At 61.2% G+C, this 16,696-nt stretch overlaps 1 protein-coding gene across 4 annotated transcripts in view; it reads right to left on the minus strand.

Annotated features, from left to right (window-relative positions):
* Positions 1 to 16,696, minus strand: part of ADGRB1 (adhesion G protein-coupled receptor B1) — an 83,559-nt gene that overhangs the window by 34,198 nt on the left and 32,665 nt on the right. For all 4 annotated transcript variants that reach the window (XM_057531653.1, XM_057531652.1, XM_057531651.1 and 1 more), the window contains exons 14-17: positions 14,671 to 14,814; positions 14,157 to 14,232; positions 13,950 to 14,052; positions 13,008 to 13,051 (exon numbers count right to left, since the gene is read on the minus strand). In XM_057531653.1, coding sequence (XP_057387636.1) covers positions 13,008 to 13,051; positions 13,950 to 14,052; positions 14,157 to 14,232; positions 14,671 to 14,814 — 367 coding nt within the window. The remainder of the gene's footprint in view (positions 1 to 13,007; positions 13,052 to 13,949; positions 14,053 to 14,156; positions 14,233 to 14,670; positions 14,815 to 16,696) is intronic.

The following is a 16,696-nucleotide window of genomic DNA, read 5'->3' on the forward strand; positions in this document are numbered from 1 at the left end:
AGGTGCTATTATGGGACGGTGTGCATCAGGGTCCCCTGGGGTTTGATGGGCTAATTCACAGTGGAGTGTGAATGACTCACAGGTGTCCCCCCACACAGCAGACAGAAGCCAGAGTGGGCACAGCTCACCCCAATGAGGGAAAAGGGAGTGGGCAAGGTGTCTCTGCAGTCAGGAGCTTCTAGGAGCCCCTGAAAACTCCTCAGACTGGCCATCGTGCTCCCCAAACCATGCGTTCCAGGCACAAGCCCTGCTGAATCACGCTTCACACATCCAGGGTGCCTACCTCCCACCTCCGCCTACTGACCTCTGACCCACAGACCAAGGCTTGTGCTGAGCCTCCTCTTCCAGGGAACCTGCCTGGATAAGCCGTGAGTTCCTGAGCGCTGCACCTGGCTCCTCCAACAGGTCCTACCCTGCTGCCGTGCTGGGGCTCCCTTCTTGGGTCCTACCTCACCCAGCGGCTGGAGCTCATCATGACTCCCAAGCACCCCATCACTCCCACTATCCCAGCCCTGGCAGCCCTGCCTGCACGCGCCAGCCCAGAGGAACCACCGGTGACTCAGAACACAGGCGCCCTCTCCTGCCTCCAGGCCTTGATCTTGACCAGTCCCTCTGACCACACACCCTCCTGTACCCTGGCTGACTCAGCCTCGTCCTTTGGGGCTCCCCCGAGGCACTGTCATCTCCAGGAAGCCTCCTCAACCTCCTGCTCTGTGCCCAACCCCCATCTGGTCACTGGCCTGTGAGAATCCCCAGGGCAAGCCCAGGTCAGCTCCATCCCCTCTTGGCTCAGGGCCTGAGGGCAATGCTTGTGGCCCTGGGGACCCTGGGGGATGGATATCTGCCTGACCTGGGTCTTGCTGAGTGCATCGCCAGGTGAGACCCATGCCCCCTCAGGCCTGCGTCCCTGCCCGCGTGGGGCTGGCTCTCGCGGCACTGATAGTGTCTCAGGCTGGCTCAGCATCCGTGGGGCTGTGACCAGGGCCCCCAGGGCTTCTCACGTTCCCCACGATGCCACGATGCCAATCTCCTGGCTCCCACCTGGCACCAGCCACGCTCTGAGTCAGGGCTTCCGGCCGCAGGCCTGCCCCCAGGCTAGAAACCTGGCCATCCTCAGGGCTCAGCGGCTCTTCGCCTGACCCACCCCACCCACCTGGGCAAGGCCACCGGGGCCCCTGGAGAGGCTGGGACCCTGAGCTCCCCAGCCTCGCAAGGAAGTCATCTGGCCTGGGAGGGCCAGGGTCCTGCTAAACCCCAGCCTACCTGCCAACTCCTCCCATCTCAGAGCCCTGCACCCCAGGAACCCTACCTGAGCCCTTTGCCCCTCACTCAGACCTTCGCCTGGTGCACCTCTGGCCCGGCTCTGTCCAGCCTGTCACCTACCCCTACCAGCTGAGGGGCCAGCGCCTCGACACCCCACCCCCTCACGCTCCAGCCGCTGGTGCAGCTGGGGGTCAGGCTGGTCCATCACTCACTCATTCAGCAAGCGCGTCCCTCGCCCGCCTGCTCAGGCCCTGTGCTGGGCACTGGGCACCTCCACAGGCACTTCCCTGGCTCCAGGAGATCCCAAGCCTCACCACCCTCAGCTGGCCCAGCTTTGTCTCCTCCAAGACACCCTCCCAGACTGCGTGGCCTCGTGAGCGCTCCCCTCTGCCCTCCACCCCACCCTCTCATCTCCTCGGGCTGGCGTCTGACCCTGTCTGCTGCAGTCTACCTCCAAAACTGTGCCATGGGAGTGTCCTGGTTGCCATGGAGGGGGCTTCAAATCCCCCAAAGAGCTGAGACCGCCACCACCCTAACTGTCACCACAGCCTCCACCCTCATGGCTCTCACTGAAACTACCACCAACATCAATAACATCACCATCACCATCACCACCAACACCGTCAACAGCAATACCAGCACTACGTATTAGAGAAATGCAAATCGAAACTACAGTGAGGTATCACCTCACACCAGTCCGAATGGCCATCATCAAAAAATCTACAAACAACAAATGCTGGAGAGGGTGTGGAGAAAAGGGAACCCTCTTGCACTGTTGGTGGGAATGTAAATGGATACGGCCACTATGGAGAACAGTATGGAGGTTCCTTAAAAAACTAAAAATAGAACTACCATATGACCCGGCAATCCCACTACTGGGCATATACCCTGAGAAAACCATAATTCAAAAAGACACATGCACCCCAATGTTCATTGCAGCACTATTTACAATAGCCAGGACATGGAAGCAACCTAAATGTCCATCAACAGAGGAATGGATAAAGAAGATGTGGCACATGTATACAATGGAATATTACTTAGCCATAGAAAGGAACAAAATAGGGCCGTTTGCAGAGATGTGGATGGACCTAGAGACTGTCATACAGAGTGAAGTAAGTCAGAAAGAGAAAAACAAATATCATATAATATTTGCTTATATGTGGAATCTAGAAAAATGGTCCAGATGAACTTATTTGCAAAAACAGAAGTAGAGACACAGGTGTCCAGAACAAACTTACAGGAACCAAGGGGGAAAGAGGGGGTGGGATGAATTGGGAGATTGGGATGGACATATACACACTACTATGCATAAAACAGATAACTAATGAGAAACTACTGTATAGCACAGGGAACTCTACTCAGTGCCCTGTGGTGACCTAAATGGGAAGGAAATCTAAAAAAGAGGGGATATATGTATACATATAACTGATTCACTTTGCTGTACAGCAGAAACTAACACAACAGTATAAAGCAACTATACTCTGATAAAAATTAATAAAAAAACACAATTACTACATTGAAAAAGAAACAGCATTACATCATCAACAGCCCCACCACCAGCATCAAGAATGACACAATAATACCACCACCAACATCATCAGACCATCATTACCACTACATCACCACCATTGCCACCACCAACACCACCAATATCATCATCAATACCACGACCATTTCCACTCCATCGCCACCATCCCCACTACCAACATCACCACCGTCACCACCACCACCACCATCAACACCATCAGCACCACCATTACCACCTTGTCACTACCATCAGCAACATCATCAACACTGCCACCACCACCATCAACAGCACAATCATTACTACCACCATCACCACCAACATCATCAGTACAGTCATTACCACCACATCACTGCCATCGCCACTACCAACACAATCAACTCCAACACCACTATTATATCATCAACAGCACCACCATCGTCAGCATCAAGAATGACACAATCATACTACCACCATCACCATCATCACCACCACCACCATCATCACCACATCCCCATCATCACCAACATTAATACCACCACCATCATCACTAACACAGTCATTACTCCCACCATCACCACTACCAACACCATCAATACCACCATAAATACCACTACCATTTCCACTCCATCACCACTATCCCCAGTACCAGCAACACCGTCAACACCACCACCACCACCACCACCATTATGTTATCAACAGCGTCATCATTACTACCACCCTCACCATCATCTCCACTACCAACGCCATCACCATTACCAACACTAACAGCAGCAACAATAACACGACCATTATTACCACCATTGCCACCACCACCAACAATCACACCATCAGCAGCAACACTACCATTGCATCAACATTACCATCACCACCACCATCACCATCATCACTACCATCAACAACACATCATTTCCAATGCTATCACTCTCACCACCAATACTACCACCATCAACAGCACAATCACTACCATGTCACCACTGTTTCTCCATCTTTTTGGTCACAATTACATGATCACCATGGTCACCAGCATCACCTCCGCTGTTAGCAATATCACCATGACTGCCATCACCTCTGAACCAGCACCATGTCTGTGGACCGACACTAGCTGGTAACTCCCATCACCAACATTCAACTCGCCATGTCCAGGACACCGTGTAGGCGGAACCCGTCTTGCAGGAGGCCTCACCACCAACCCCATCAACCATGATGGGCTGAACCCAGGCAACCACGCCATCGCCATTATCCATCACACCCCTGACCACACCCCACCCTCCAGGCATCTCCTAGTTCACCTGCCTCCCAAGATGAACCTCAAGTTTGTTTCATCATCCCCCATTTCCAGGTGCCTCTGCACCAAGGCCAAGAAAGGATAATGGACACCCACGGTCACCCTGCCCTCCCTGCCAAGTTTTCCTGTGTCTACCCCACATCTTGCCCTCCCGCATCCCTAGTCAGCTTCCTGCAGAGATGAGGACATTAGTCCCTGCCCTCCCAATACCATACCAGCAAACCACCGAGCCGCCTGGCAAGCTGGGGTTTTGATTAAGACTTTTCTGCCTCAGGAAACTAGCAACTGCGCACCCCGAGCGGAGGGAAGCAAGTGTCTCGAGGGAGGAGGGTCACCGTGCACCCTCCAGGCCCATCCCAGTGGCAGAGACCCCACAATCCCCCAGCCCTGTCCTCACCAAGCCTCTTCAAGATCACTGGGGCCATCCAAGTTCAGGGCTTTGCAGGGTCAGGACCTGCGAGCTGGCCGTGTGACCCGCGCAAGCCTCTCCACCACTCTGAGCCTCAGGCTTCTTGTGTGAGGTCTGGGGCCTGGTCTGAACTTGGAATGAGCTTTTGGCAGAAGGACCAGGCCCAGAGCAGGTGCCCAGGAAGTGTCGCTCTGTCCTTCCAAAACCCAGTCCCATTCTGCCTGTGCTTGATTACCTCAAGGCCAGACAGCTCACCCCTCTCTGCTCCTAAAAAGAGGAGCTGGCGGAGGCCCCCAGGCCCACCTCTCACCACTTGTACCCCAGCACCCCAAATGCTCTCTGCCTCGGTGCCTTTGCACATACTGTGCCTTGGGCTTGGGGGGCCTCTACTACCCTCCTGCCCCAGGACTCCAGCTCCCCCTCCCCGGGAAGCCCAGTCCTAGAGGTGGCCCTTTATTCCCAGCACGTGGGGCAGCCGTGCCCCGTCCCCCTGCCCCCCGAGGGCACGTGCTTTGCCTGAGCGGCTCACTGCTGTCCCCCCGCAGGCTTCTTGGAACAGGGTGGGGGGAGGTAATGACGGCATCTACTTGCTGAGCATTTCCTGGTCCAGCTCCTTAACACATCATCTCATCAAGGAATCACAGCCGCCCCTTGGACAGATGAGGAAACTGAGGCTCAAGGAGGCTAAAGGGCTTGCCCACAGTCACCTGTCAGTGAGAACAGGGCCAGGATTGGCGTCCAGGCTGGAGGTCAGAGCTCTGCTCCGCCCCCCACGTCACACAGGGCCCGGAACATGTGCCAGGCGAAGCACCTCCCCATTTGACACGACCGTGCAGGGCGCAGATGGAACGACGCTGTGACACTGTGGGAAGACGGGGGCAAAGGCCTGGCAGCCCGGGGCGTGCGGGCCTGGGGAGCGGCGAGGGGGACTCCGGAGGATGCGAGGCAGGCGGGGGCCCTGCGGGGGTGGCAGGGCCTGGGCAGGGGCAGACCCCGCACTGACCCCTCCTCCTGGGAGGACGAAGGGGGCCCAAGTGCTGGGCGTGGGTGAGTGCTCAACCGAGGGCTGACGTCACTATGAAGACACAGAGCTCGGGAACATCGAAAACAGAAGGACAGACAGATGAAATCCCTGTCAGGAGCGGCCTGAAGGACCTCTGTCTCCAGCCAGGCCTGGTCCTTCCCGGAGAGCCCCTGCTCTGTCCTCACCTGCGCCCTCCCTGCACCAAGTGGCCCCACGAGGCAGCTGTCCCCCTCCCCCTAGGCGGCCCCTCTTGGAGCCCCCAGGTCTCAGTGGAGGAGGGAAGTGAGTACCCTCCCCCCTTCCTGGCACTGCCCCGTGCGCTCAGGGCCCGGCACTGACCTCGCCGTGGGCGCCCCCTCCTCCCTGAGGGCAACTCCAGGCTCTCCTTCTTGTCCCCCCCAACGCCGCCATCACCAGCGCGGGCACAGGAGGCAAGGAGGAGGCGAGGCCTTGAAGGGGCCCCGCCCAGCCCCAGGCCCCGGCAGTGCCACACTCCGCTGACCCCTCGGCCACTTGACCAGGGACAGACAACGTGGCTGACTCAACCTGCCCCCGCCCGCAGCTGCCCTGTGCACCCCTGGCACCCTCCCAACACCGAGCCGCCCAGCACTGCCCGGCGTGGCCCCCACTCCCATCCAGCAGCCCCCGGGGGCTCAGGGCTGCCCACGTCCTGTGCCTCCCCTGAGCCGTCAGCCCCGGACCCTCACCCTCGAGTCTCCAGGGACACCACACTCATAGGGGCGCACACCCACACCACTGACACAGGGGCGCCCAGACACACGGGGCCCCGCAGAGGTGGGAAAGCACCGGGACGGGATGCAGCTGGACACGCCCAGCGGGAGACTTGTGGGCCCTGACTCCGCCCCAGAAAGCCCCCCACGCTCAGGCACCCCCCCAGACCCTCGAGCACATGTCTGTGACGCCCCCAGCCTGCTCCTGGCACCGAACCCTGCCCCCTTCCCCAGACGCGCCTCACCGGGGCGCCACTGGCCAAGCAGTGCTCTTTCCAGCAGGAAGAAAAAGAGGGCGAGAGGGCAGGGGCCGTTAGAATAAGCCCTCCTGAGGGCTTCCTGTGTACCCGGCGTGGGGGGATGTGGGCACGCTGGATGAGGAGACCCAGGCCCTGCGCCCGGCGGGCCTCACACTCTGCTGGGGGAACAAACATGCGGATACACGGAGTTGCTGCAAATGGGGGTCAGAGCTGGGAGGAAGGGGACAGGGCTGGGGATGTAGAAAAACAGGCAGAAAGGCCTCCAGGAGCAGGTGGCTTTTGAGGCTGGAGAAGAGGGCACGGGGACCATGGACAAAGGCGCCAAGTGTTCCGGCTGGCACCAAAGAGGGGAGTGGCGAGGGGGCCCACGGGGCGGCCGGCAGTGGCTGCGGGAGCTGGGCTGCCAGCAGGGCAGTGGGGACGCCCACTGCCCCAGGTTCAGAGCACAGCTGCTGCCCCTGGGCCGTGACCTCATGGCTGGCTGTCCCTTCCAGCTCCCAAACCCGGCAGGGGACAGGCAGGCCCGGGGCTCAGACGCCCCTGGAAGAGAGGGCAGGCCCACCGTGGGCCTCTGCCAGACCCCTGCTCCCCAAGGACAAAGTAGGGGGCGGCTCAGAGAAGGCACGGGCGCTGGGGAAGGGGCTGGGCTGAGTCCAGAGCAGAGGCTAGGACGGGTGGGTGGTCGCGCCTCTGAGAGCAGCTCTGCACCCCTCCCCCAGCCCCAGCCCCCATCCAGGTGGGGGGAGCAGAGCATGTCCCCCCACCTCCCTCCCGTGCTCACTGATGACGTGGATCCCGAGTCCCTACCCCGGCCACCAGGGAGGCCTTCTGTGTCTAGCCCGTCTCCTACCCCATCCCCCTCCTTGTCCCCCTCAGCCGGCCTCCTCTGCCCCCATCAGGAACCAGCCGGCGGCGTGGGAGAAATTGGGCTGGGAACCGGTCGCTGACAGCGACCTGGGGACCCTGCCAAGACTTCCTTCCGCTTGCCCCCCTTGGCCTGGCCCCTCACTGCCCTCTCCAAGGAAACCAAGGATGGGGGAGGGGCAAGGCTCTTAAAGGGACCAGGACACGTACTTGGGCAAGGACCCCAGGGAGGGGGCTGGCCCTGGTTCCTCAGCCTCTCCCAGGACAGCTGCACCCAGCAGGGCTGGGGGTTGGCACGGGCGGGGAGAGAGCGCAGACTCGAACGACCCACGGGGCGACCCTGGGCTTGTCACTCTGGGCCCCGGTCCTCAGCCGGACTGAGGAAGCTTGTGTGAGTAAATCAGAGGGTTCTAAAGGTGCCTGGAGTGGGCTCAGGCTTCGGGAAAGGACCCCACAGACTCTGCGGGAACATCACGCCCTCCACCAGCCTGTCCCAGCGTCTGCTCTGCCGGCTCAAGTTACAGAGTAAGGGTGCCAAGAGCCCCAACCCGACTGAAGGGGAGGCTACTGCAGGACTTCTCAGAGCCTTTATAGCTGACTCGAGTGTGGACCCGGCAGCACAAGACACAGTGCACATAGAACCCTGCCCTCCCTGGAGCCCACGTGGGACTGGTATCGGGCAAAACACCTCCCGAAAGAAACACTGGCGTAGCAGGACGAGCACCGTGGAGCGCGTCTGGCCCAGGCCTGGCCTGTCCTGACCTCCCCACACTGGGCCTCAGCTGCACCATTTTCAAGTGAGGGCAGAGAAAATGATTTCTGAGGATCTTGCCAGCTCTGACTTTTATGCTCTATGTAACTCTTGTTTGTTTTTAAAAAGGAAACCACAAAACATTTGCAGCTTCTGCGAGTGAAAGATCCAGGGAGCTGTCCTTTCAGAACCACAGAACTTAACTCCAGGGATGTGCTCCTGGCCTTCATCAACCCCCGTCACCCACCAGCCCATCCTCCCTGCACCCATCCTCCACCCACCCACCCATTCACCCTCCATCCATCCATCCACCTACCGACCCACCCATCCTCCACCCCCACATCTACCCACCCATCCTCCATCCCCCTAAACATTTGAGAATTCTGCAAAGTCCCCCTTTCCCTCCTTAACAGCCCTGCTCCCAAGGCCCTCACTGCCACTGGTCAGGCTGGCGTAGGTGTGCGGGGGTGAGTGGGGGGGGCCTTGAGCCTCGCTGTCAGCAGTCGCCTCAGCTGTAGATGTTGAGTCCGTGTGTGCGTACAACTGGGGGCGAGGCAGTAGAGGGTCTGCCCTGTGGGTGGAAGCCTCTGACTCAGACTTTCCAAGACGACTGTGTCACATGGTTGACTGTTACGTGTGGCTGGAAGAGGAGGCAGCCCTCCACGCACATGACACGTGCACGACTACATGTGAACATGCACGAGTGACTCCAGATGAGACACGGGGTAGGGCTCAGCGTGGGACCAGGGTCAGGGCTCAGCGTGGGACCAGGGTCAGGGCTCAGCATGGGACCAGGGTCAGGGCTGAGAGTGTGACCATGGTCAGGGCTCAGTGTGTGACCAGGCTCAGGGCTGAGAGTGTGACCAGGGTCAGGGCTGAGAGTGTGACCACGGTCAGGGATGAGAGTGTGACCAGGGTCAGGGCTGAGAGTGTGACCAGGGTCAGGGCTGAGACTGTGACCAGAGTCAGGGCTCAGTGTGTGACCAGGCTCAGGGCTGAGAGTGTGACCAGGGTCAGGGCTGAGAGTGTGACCACGGTCAGGGATGAGAGTGTGACCAGGGTCAGGGCTGAGAGTGTGACCAGGGTCAGGGCTGAGACTGTGACCACGGTCAGGGCTGAGAGTGTGACCAGGGTCAGGGCTCAGCATGGGACCACGACAAGGGCTCAGTCTGGGATTGGGAATCTAGGCTCCTTCAGTGACCGGGGCCCAGTTATGGGTCAGAAGGTCACTACTTCTCAGCTGATGGTCACTGATGGCTCTCACCCCCCACTGGCACCTCCCCCACACACACAATTCTGCAGACACGTGAGACCCTTTCTCATCCAAACACACACAAACACAAGCCCACACCGGCACAGACCTGATCTCTGGGCACACTGGTGGAAACAGACCTGGGGCCCTGTCCCTGGTCCCCATTTCAGGTCACCTGGGAAACCCTTGGCTCCTCTGAGCCCATTTATGTGAGAAGCGGCCCCGCCCTGCGGTGGAAGGAGGTGCTGTCCCGCACAGAGCAGGGGGGGAGGGCGGCGGAGGGGACAGAGCCAGCCACCTTCTCCCCGTGGCCCCCCTCCCCCACTGTCAGCCTCTGGGTCCCAGGCTGTCCAGCTCTGGATCAGATGCCTCAGTCCCCACTCTGAGCTGGACCACAGTCCTTCTGGAGCCTCAGGTTCCCCAGAGGTAATAGGCACAGTCAGCAGGGCTCCCGGGGCTGCACCCAGGACTGCACAGGGAGCTCGTGGGCAAAATGCGTTTCAGGGGGCTTCAAACAGCACAGCTGTTGTCACCTCCCCACTGTCCTCGGGGCCCTGAACCGAGGTGCAGAGACCGTAACGATCCCATCTATCCAGAGGTGACCGGCGGTGGGCAAAGCAGGCCTGGGGCGGTGGGTGGGCTCCCCACACCTGAGAGCGGAAGGGCAAGTGGAGGCCACGGCCAGGGGTGAGCACCCGTGGACCTGGCCGCTGTCCTTTCCCCACTCTGCTCTCACATGCAAGCAGGCAGACTCCGCCACGGGGATGGAAGGCTGAGGCTTCTGGAGGGTGGAATCTGCCCCAGACCATCAGCCCCAAAGACAGTGAACTTGACACTAGGCTAGCCAGACCTCTCACAACGTGCTGCCCTGGGAGAGCAAAGGGGATGGGTCCACCTCTCTGGAAAGCAATTCACTACCAAGACCTTGGAACGGTCTGGGGGACTCAAAGCCAAGGGGACGACCAGAAATGTGAGCAGCGCTGTCCAAGCGAGGATGCTGGGCCGCTGGGTGAACCGGGCACCGCCAGGGAGCTGCGGGCAGCCTTTGAACAGCCTCTTGGGAGGGTTTCTGGGCTGTGGGGAGGGGCTTGTGCTGACATCAGGGATGGACTGCCGCCGCTGCACAACCTCTCACGATGGCCAGCGGGGCCAGCCTGGGTACTGTGAGAACGTGGGCCCTCTTTCTCATTTTTTCTCTTTTCACCCTTTTCTGATACCCCGTTTTGTACAAAGAGTTTATGCCGCTTGTGAAATCCAGAGAAAAACAGTCGACAACAACCAAAGCCAGAGGGCCAGTTTCCCAGGGTTACAGGGTCCGCCCCAGCTCTCCCCCAGCCCAGCTCCCGGCCCCAGACCCTGTCCTCACACCCTCAGAGCCAGAGTGGGAAAGGGCAGTGCAGTCTGCCCTATGGCCCTGCACACTCCCTGCACACACGGGGCCTTTGCACTGCCTGTTCCTTCTGCCAGAATGCTTGTCCCCAGACACCCACGTGTACAGTGCTGTGTCAGGCCTCTGCTCAAACACCACCCTAGAGAGGCTTCTGTGAACCTGCTCTGAAAGTCACCTCGCCCCACCTGCCACTAGATCCACTGCCTCCACTTCTTGGCATGTGGCACGCCCTGACAGTTTCACAGGGATCTATACGTTCCTAATTTCCTGTTCCTACTCATCAGGCATAGGAGGAGGCTGAGGGCCAGGACCTTGTAGAGGAGTGCCTTGTCAGTGGTCAGTAATCACTGGGGGATAGGTGGGTGGGTGGGTAGGTAGATGGGTAGATTGGTGGGTGGGTGGGTGGATGGATGGGTGGATGGATGGATGGATGGCGGGGTGGATGGGTGGATGAGTGAGTGGGTGGGTAGATGGGTGGGTGGATGGATGGATGGATGGGTGGGTGGATGGATGGGGGGATGGGTGGGTGGATGGATGGGGGGATGAGTGAGTGGGTGGGTAGATAGGTGGGTGGGTGGATGGATGGATGGATAGTTGGATGGATGGGGGGGTGGACGGGTGGATGAGTGAATGGATAGGTAGGTAAGTGGGTAGATAGATGGATAGAAGGGTGGGTGGGTGGGTGGATGGATAGATGATTGGGGGATGGATGGATGGATGGGTGGATGGATGAGGGGGTGGATGGGTGGATGAGTGAATGGGTGGGTAGATGGGTGGGTGGATGGATAGATGGATGGATGGATGGGTGGCGTGGATGGGTGGATGAGTGAATGGATAGGTAGATAGGTGGGTGGGAGGATAGGTAAGTGGGTAGATAGACGGATAGAAGGGTGGGTGGGTGGATGGATAGATGAATGGGGGATGGATGGATGGGGGGGTGGATGGGTGGATGAGTGGGTGGGTGGGTAGATAGGTGGGTGAGTGGGTGGATGGATGGGTGGATGCGTGGATGGATGGGGGGGTGGATGGATGGATAGAAGGGTGGGTGGGTGGATGGATAGATGAATGGGGGATGGATGGATGGATGGATGGATGGATGGGTGGATGGATGGATGGATACACAATGATCACATCCCTCCCCAAGTTCCCATGGTTCCCGGCACACTGCCCCTACAAAGTGGCCCCATGGCCCCTGCAGCCTCCCCGCACCCCTGCGCCTCTCTAGCTGCCTGCTCTTCCTGGCCACGCCTCCTGTTCCTCCTGTACCTTCCAGCCTCCACACTTGCTCAAACTGTGCTTCTGCCCGAGACCCCTCCCTCACGTTCTCTGCAGGGAAATGTGTCCTCCTTGAGTGTCAGCCACTCCGGGAGCCTCCCCTGACCTCCCCGGGACGCACCTTCGTCACTGCACTGCCCATAGTGTGAGGGACTCGCCACATGTACCCCCTGGCCCGGGTGCTGGCCCGGGGACTGGCGGTGCCAGGGCTGAGCGAGGCGGGTGGTAACAATGACACGCAGCTCTCTGACCACCCCCTCCTCAACGGATACCAAACCCCTTGCGGGGAAGGCCCAGCCCTCCCCAGGCCCCCCTGGCCCATCAGGATCCAGACATTAAGCTCTCTCCTGCCCAGTCTCCCCAGATTCTGACCCTCCTCACCTCTGAGGGCTGCCCCCACTTTAGGGCCTTTGCACAAACTCTTCCCTGTGACTACACGAGACCCCACCTACCTTTCCCTTCGCCTCCTTGGGTCTGGGAGGACACCCTGCTCTGGGTGCCCACACGGCCCTGTGACCCCGAATCACAGCCCGGCCAGTCCAGACCAATGCCCCGCGCCCACCTGTACTCGCCACACTGCGGCGCAGGTTGGCGCCGCGTGCTGGACAGGGAACCGGGCCCGGGGCCCCAGAAGCCCCCGCCTCTGCTTCCTCTCTGATCCCTCTGGGTCTCACCCAGCTGCCCCAGCCCGTGGCGGTGCTGCTGCCTGTCACCTGGTCCGGGGGACCCCCACGCCCCTCGGGACCTCCACACCCCTCGGGACCCCTGACGGTGGACTTCCCTGGGAGGAGCGCGAGGCCGGCTGGGTGCGCGCCCTGCTGCCTCAGAGCCTGAACTAGGCAGGGAGAGACCGTGCTTGACAGACGGGGTCGGGGGGACGGTCGGAGGCCCTGAACCCGAAGCCCATGTCCCTCTCCTACTGGGTCAGCCTCCTCCCCCATCCCCCCACCAAGTCAGCCCCGAGGGCCCGAGGCCACAAAGCCCAGATGAACTTACACATCCGTCTCATCCCACAGGATACAGGTCTGGTTGGTGGTGCCCTGGAGAGAGGGGAGGGGTCAGGCCACCTGCCGCCCTATGAGCCGCACCCGAGGGTCACTGTGGGGTCCACCCGTGGGCGTGCCAGGCGCCCTCCCTCCGCTGTTCCCCAGAGACAGAGTTTGAGGAGGAGGAACTGAGGCCCAGAGCAGGGGGGGACTGGCTCGGCCCCTAACCCTGCTGTGTGGCTTTGGGTATCTTCTGTCCCCTCTCTGAGCAGGGCCGGACAGCAGCGGCCGAAGCCCAGCTCTAGATGCCCAGGTGACCAGTGCAGCTGGACGCAAAATGGGCTAACACGGAAAGCCTGGGGTCAGGGGGCACAGGTGGGGCTCAGCAGACACCCCTGTCCCGAGGGCTGCGGTGTCGTAACAGCAGGGTTCCCACTTGGTAAGGGAGGGAGCCAAGGCACAGAGAGGCTGAGCGAGGCCCAAGGCCTCACGGCGGGAAAGGAAGGCCCGGCTCTTCCCACAGCCTGGCCTGGCGCTGCCCTGTCCTGGCTGGGTAACCGGGGCGGCTCCTGGCTCTCGGCTGGTCCTAGGGCTTCGTGGGGCCGGCTGCTCTGAGGCCCGAGGGAAAGCGCCAAGGAGCAGGGTGTAGAGGGTCCGCGAGGGGGTCCGCGAGGCCGCGGCAGATGCGTTTCTCAGCAGAGGCTGGCTCTCTCTTCCCTGAGGGAACGGCCAGGCCGATGGGGCGGGGTGGAGCCTCAGCTCCCACACGGCCCTGCTGGGTGACCCTGGGCAAGTCCCCGCAGCTCTGCCAGCCTGTATCCCCACCTGTCACTCGGGAGTAAGGGAGCTCTCTCTCAAGGCTGACGCGAGGTGGAGACGTGTGAGCACACACCACACGTGGGATCAGGCGGAGGGGCACACGCACGCAGACGTGCACACGGAGGGCACTCACGTTGTACATGTGGGCGAACTCGATCTCCAAGGGTGTGAGCAGGGAGCGGGGAGGGGGCTTCACGGTCACCGAGATGACCTTGGAGTTCAGGACGGTCGTGTTCCTGGGGGAGAGCCGGTGGGCCGTGTCGGGGCCGGGAGCTCTGCGCCCTCACCTCCCCCAGGCCTGGCCTCCCTGACCCCCACCCCGTGTGCCCGCGGCACCCACCTCTGCAGGGCCAGGAAGCTGCCCAGGTTTCTGTAGAGCACGGTGCCCACCACGAACACGGACGAGTCATCAGCCTCTGGAAGACAGCACTGCGGTCACCCTCCTCCCGGCCACCCACAAACCGGGACCCTGCTTGGGCAAGGGGAGTGTATGTCCCCCCGACTGCGGACACAGCACTGCCTGGGTCCCCCGAGTGACTCCTGAGACCCGGGGACTGGCAGGGCACAGTTCATCTTCCTGGGAACCAGAGTCACCTGCTGTGTGACTCCAGGCAAGACCCTCTCCCTCCCTGCGGTGAGGGGGTGCATTGGTCCATTCAGCCAAGATTGCCTGGGAGCCTCCCAACACAGGGAGGGCAGGGAGGGCTTCCTGGAGGAGGGGGCAACCCGGGGAACACTGAGAAGAGACGGATGCCACCCTAGCCCTTGAAGCAGCAGGCCAGACTCCAGAAGGAACTTCCTGGGGGGGAGCCTCAGACTCTGGGGGGCCCCTCCCACACCCCGAGGCTCCTCACCTGCCAGCCCCGTGGAGAAGACGCTCTTGGACACAGTGACCCTGTCCTCTGGCACCTTGGCCCAGTCGCCCGTGGCCCGCCAGCCCTTCATAGGGAAGCTGATGTCCGTGGCTCCACTGGCCGGGAGCTTATGGATGCTGAGGACTGGGGTTCGGGAGGCAGCAAGAGGCGACAGAGACAAAGGGAGACAGAGACGGTGAGACGCAAAGCTGGCTCACGAGAGGAGCCTCGGCCCTGGGACGGGGAGTGGGCCCCAGAGCCCAGGACCACGACACGGGGGTGCTCCTGGCTCAGAGTGGGTGCAGCGCGCACGGGGCCACCCAGCCAGGCGGGAGCCTGACACCAGCCTCCCCACGAGGTCCAGGGCCCGGGCGACTTCCTGGTTCCTTCCAAGCCCTCAAATGACACTCCCACCCCAGCAGGAGCCCCATGGCCCTTATGAGGACCCAGGCCTGGACCCAGTCCCCGTGGCCCCAGAGGCGCCAGAGACGGGTTCTGCGGGCAGGTCTGCGGCCACAGAGGGACCCACAGGGCGTGGTGTCCACCTTGGTGCCCCTCCCTGGGACACTGGAGCGCAGCCCTCCCCCTTTGGGCTCTGCTCTGTAACAGGGACAGGGACAGATCCCCCCTCACAGGGCCGGGACTGTAAAGGGGCCAACAGATGGACCAAGGTGGAGAGGGGACCCGGGAAGGAAGGTGCTGGGTGTGGGGAAGGGCTCCACTCAGGGTGGAGGGGGATGGGCTGCGGGGACACAGCACGTTCGGGGAGAGGCCAGGGCAGGGAGAGCTGGCAGCCTGTAGCCGTTTCTCCCGAGCTCTCCCTGTGGGCGCCTGGCAGGCCTCCTGAAGACACCAGCCCTGGTGGGCTCTGTCCAGCCCCACCCCAGGCTTCCCAGAGATGAAGCGGCAGACGGGCCTGGGAGGACAGGAAGGGGCGGAGTGGGGTCCCATCGTCTCTGAGCCCTTTCATTCCAGGCCCACCCACTCCAGGCAGACACTGCTCCCCTCACCCACCACCCACGGCCTGGGTCGGGGTCTGCACCGGGGCGGCCTTAGGTGTAGGGGGAAGGGGTAGGGGCTTAGGAACCAACAGCCTCGCCTGCCGGGCTGTCACCTGGCCTTCCCCCAACCCTGGGGCCTCTTCCCCAGCAAAACCCCACTGACCAGCTGACGCCCACCTCCATAACTTTGCTGGTGCAGCGCCTGCCCGCACTCTTGTGCCCCTCCAGGCCTGGCTTACCCGGCCGTGCCCCCCTCCCCCACCGGCCATGCCCTCCCTGCACGTGTGTGGTCAGCTCTGGGGCCCAGGGCACCTTCCCTGCAAGAGGGACGGGCGCCCCTCTCTGGGGGCCCTGCCCAGCACATGGCTGGCCCTCTGTGGCTGAGGCCCTCCCCAAGGACAGAATGAATAAGCAAATTCATCCGCGCCACACGCTTCCGAACCCCAACCATGTGCCTGGGACTATTCTAACGCTGAGGATGCAGAGGAAAGCGAGACCCTCTCCCAGAGCCGACAGGGAGCGGGGGGGACAGACAGTGGCCCAAGCAGAGAAGAAGCAGGTGGACTGTGGCCTGCTGGGCAGCGCTGACCCCTGGGCGGGGCACCTCCAAGCAGGGTGGCCAGGAAGCCCTCCCTGAGGAGGTGGCCTCTGGATAAAGACCTGGAGGGGGTCAGGCTGCTTGGATTCCTGGGGCAAGTGTTCCAGCAGCAGGGTGTAGGGAGTGTATGATGTGTAGGCTGTGTGGGGTGTACAGGGCATATGGGTGCGCAGAGTGCCTGGGGTGTGTGAGTATATGCGTGGGGTATAGGGGGTGAACGGGGGTGCATGGGTGCATGGAGTGCACGGTGTGTGGGGTGCATGGGGCACACAGGGTGTAGGGTACATGGGTGTGTGAGTATATGCGTGGGGTATAGGGGATAAATGGGGGTGTATGCGTGCATGGGGCACACGGGGTGTAGGGTACATGGGTGTGTGAGTATATGCGTGGGGTATAGGGAGTGAATGGGGGTGCATGGGTGCATGGA

This window comes from Balaenoptera acutorostrata, chromosome 17 (assembly GCF_949987535.1).
Source record: "Balaenoptera acutorostrata chromosome 17, mBalAcu1.1, whole genome shotgun sequence".
In the NCBI taxonomy this organism is placed as follows: domain Eukaryota; kingdom Metazoa; phylum Chordata; class Mammalia; order Artiodactyla; family Balaenopteridae; genus Balaenoptera; species Balaenoptera acutorostrata.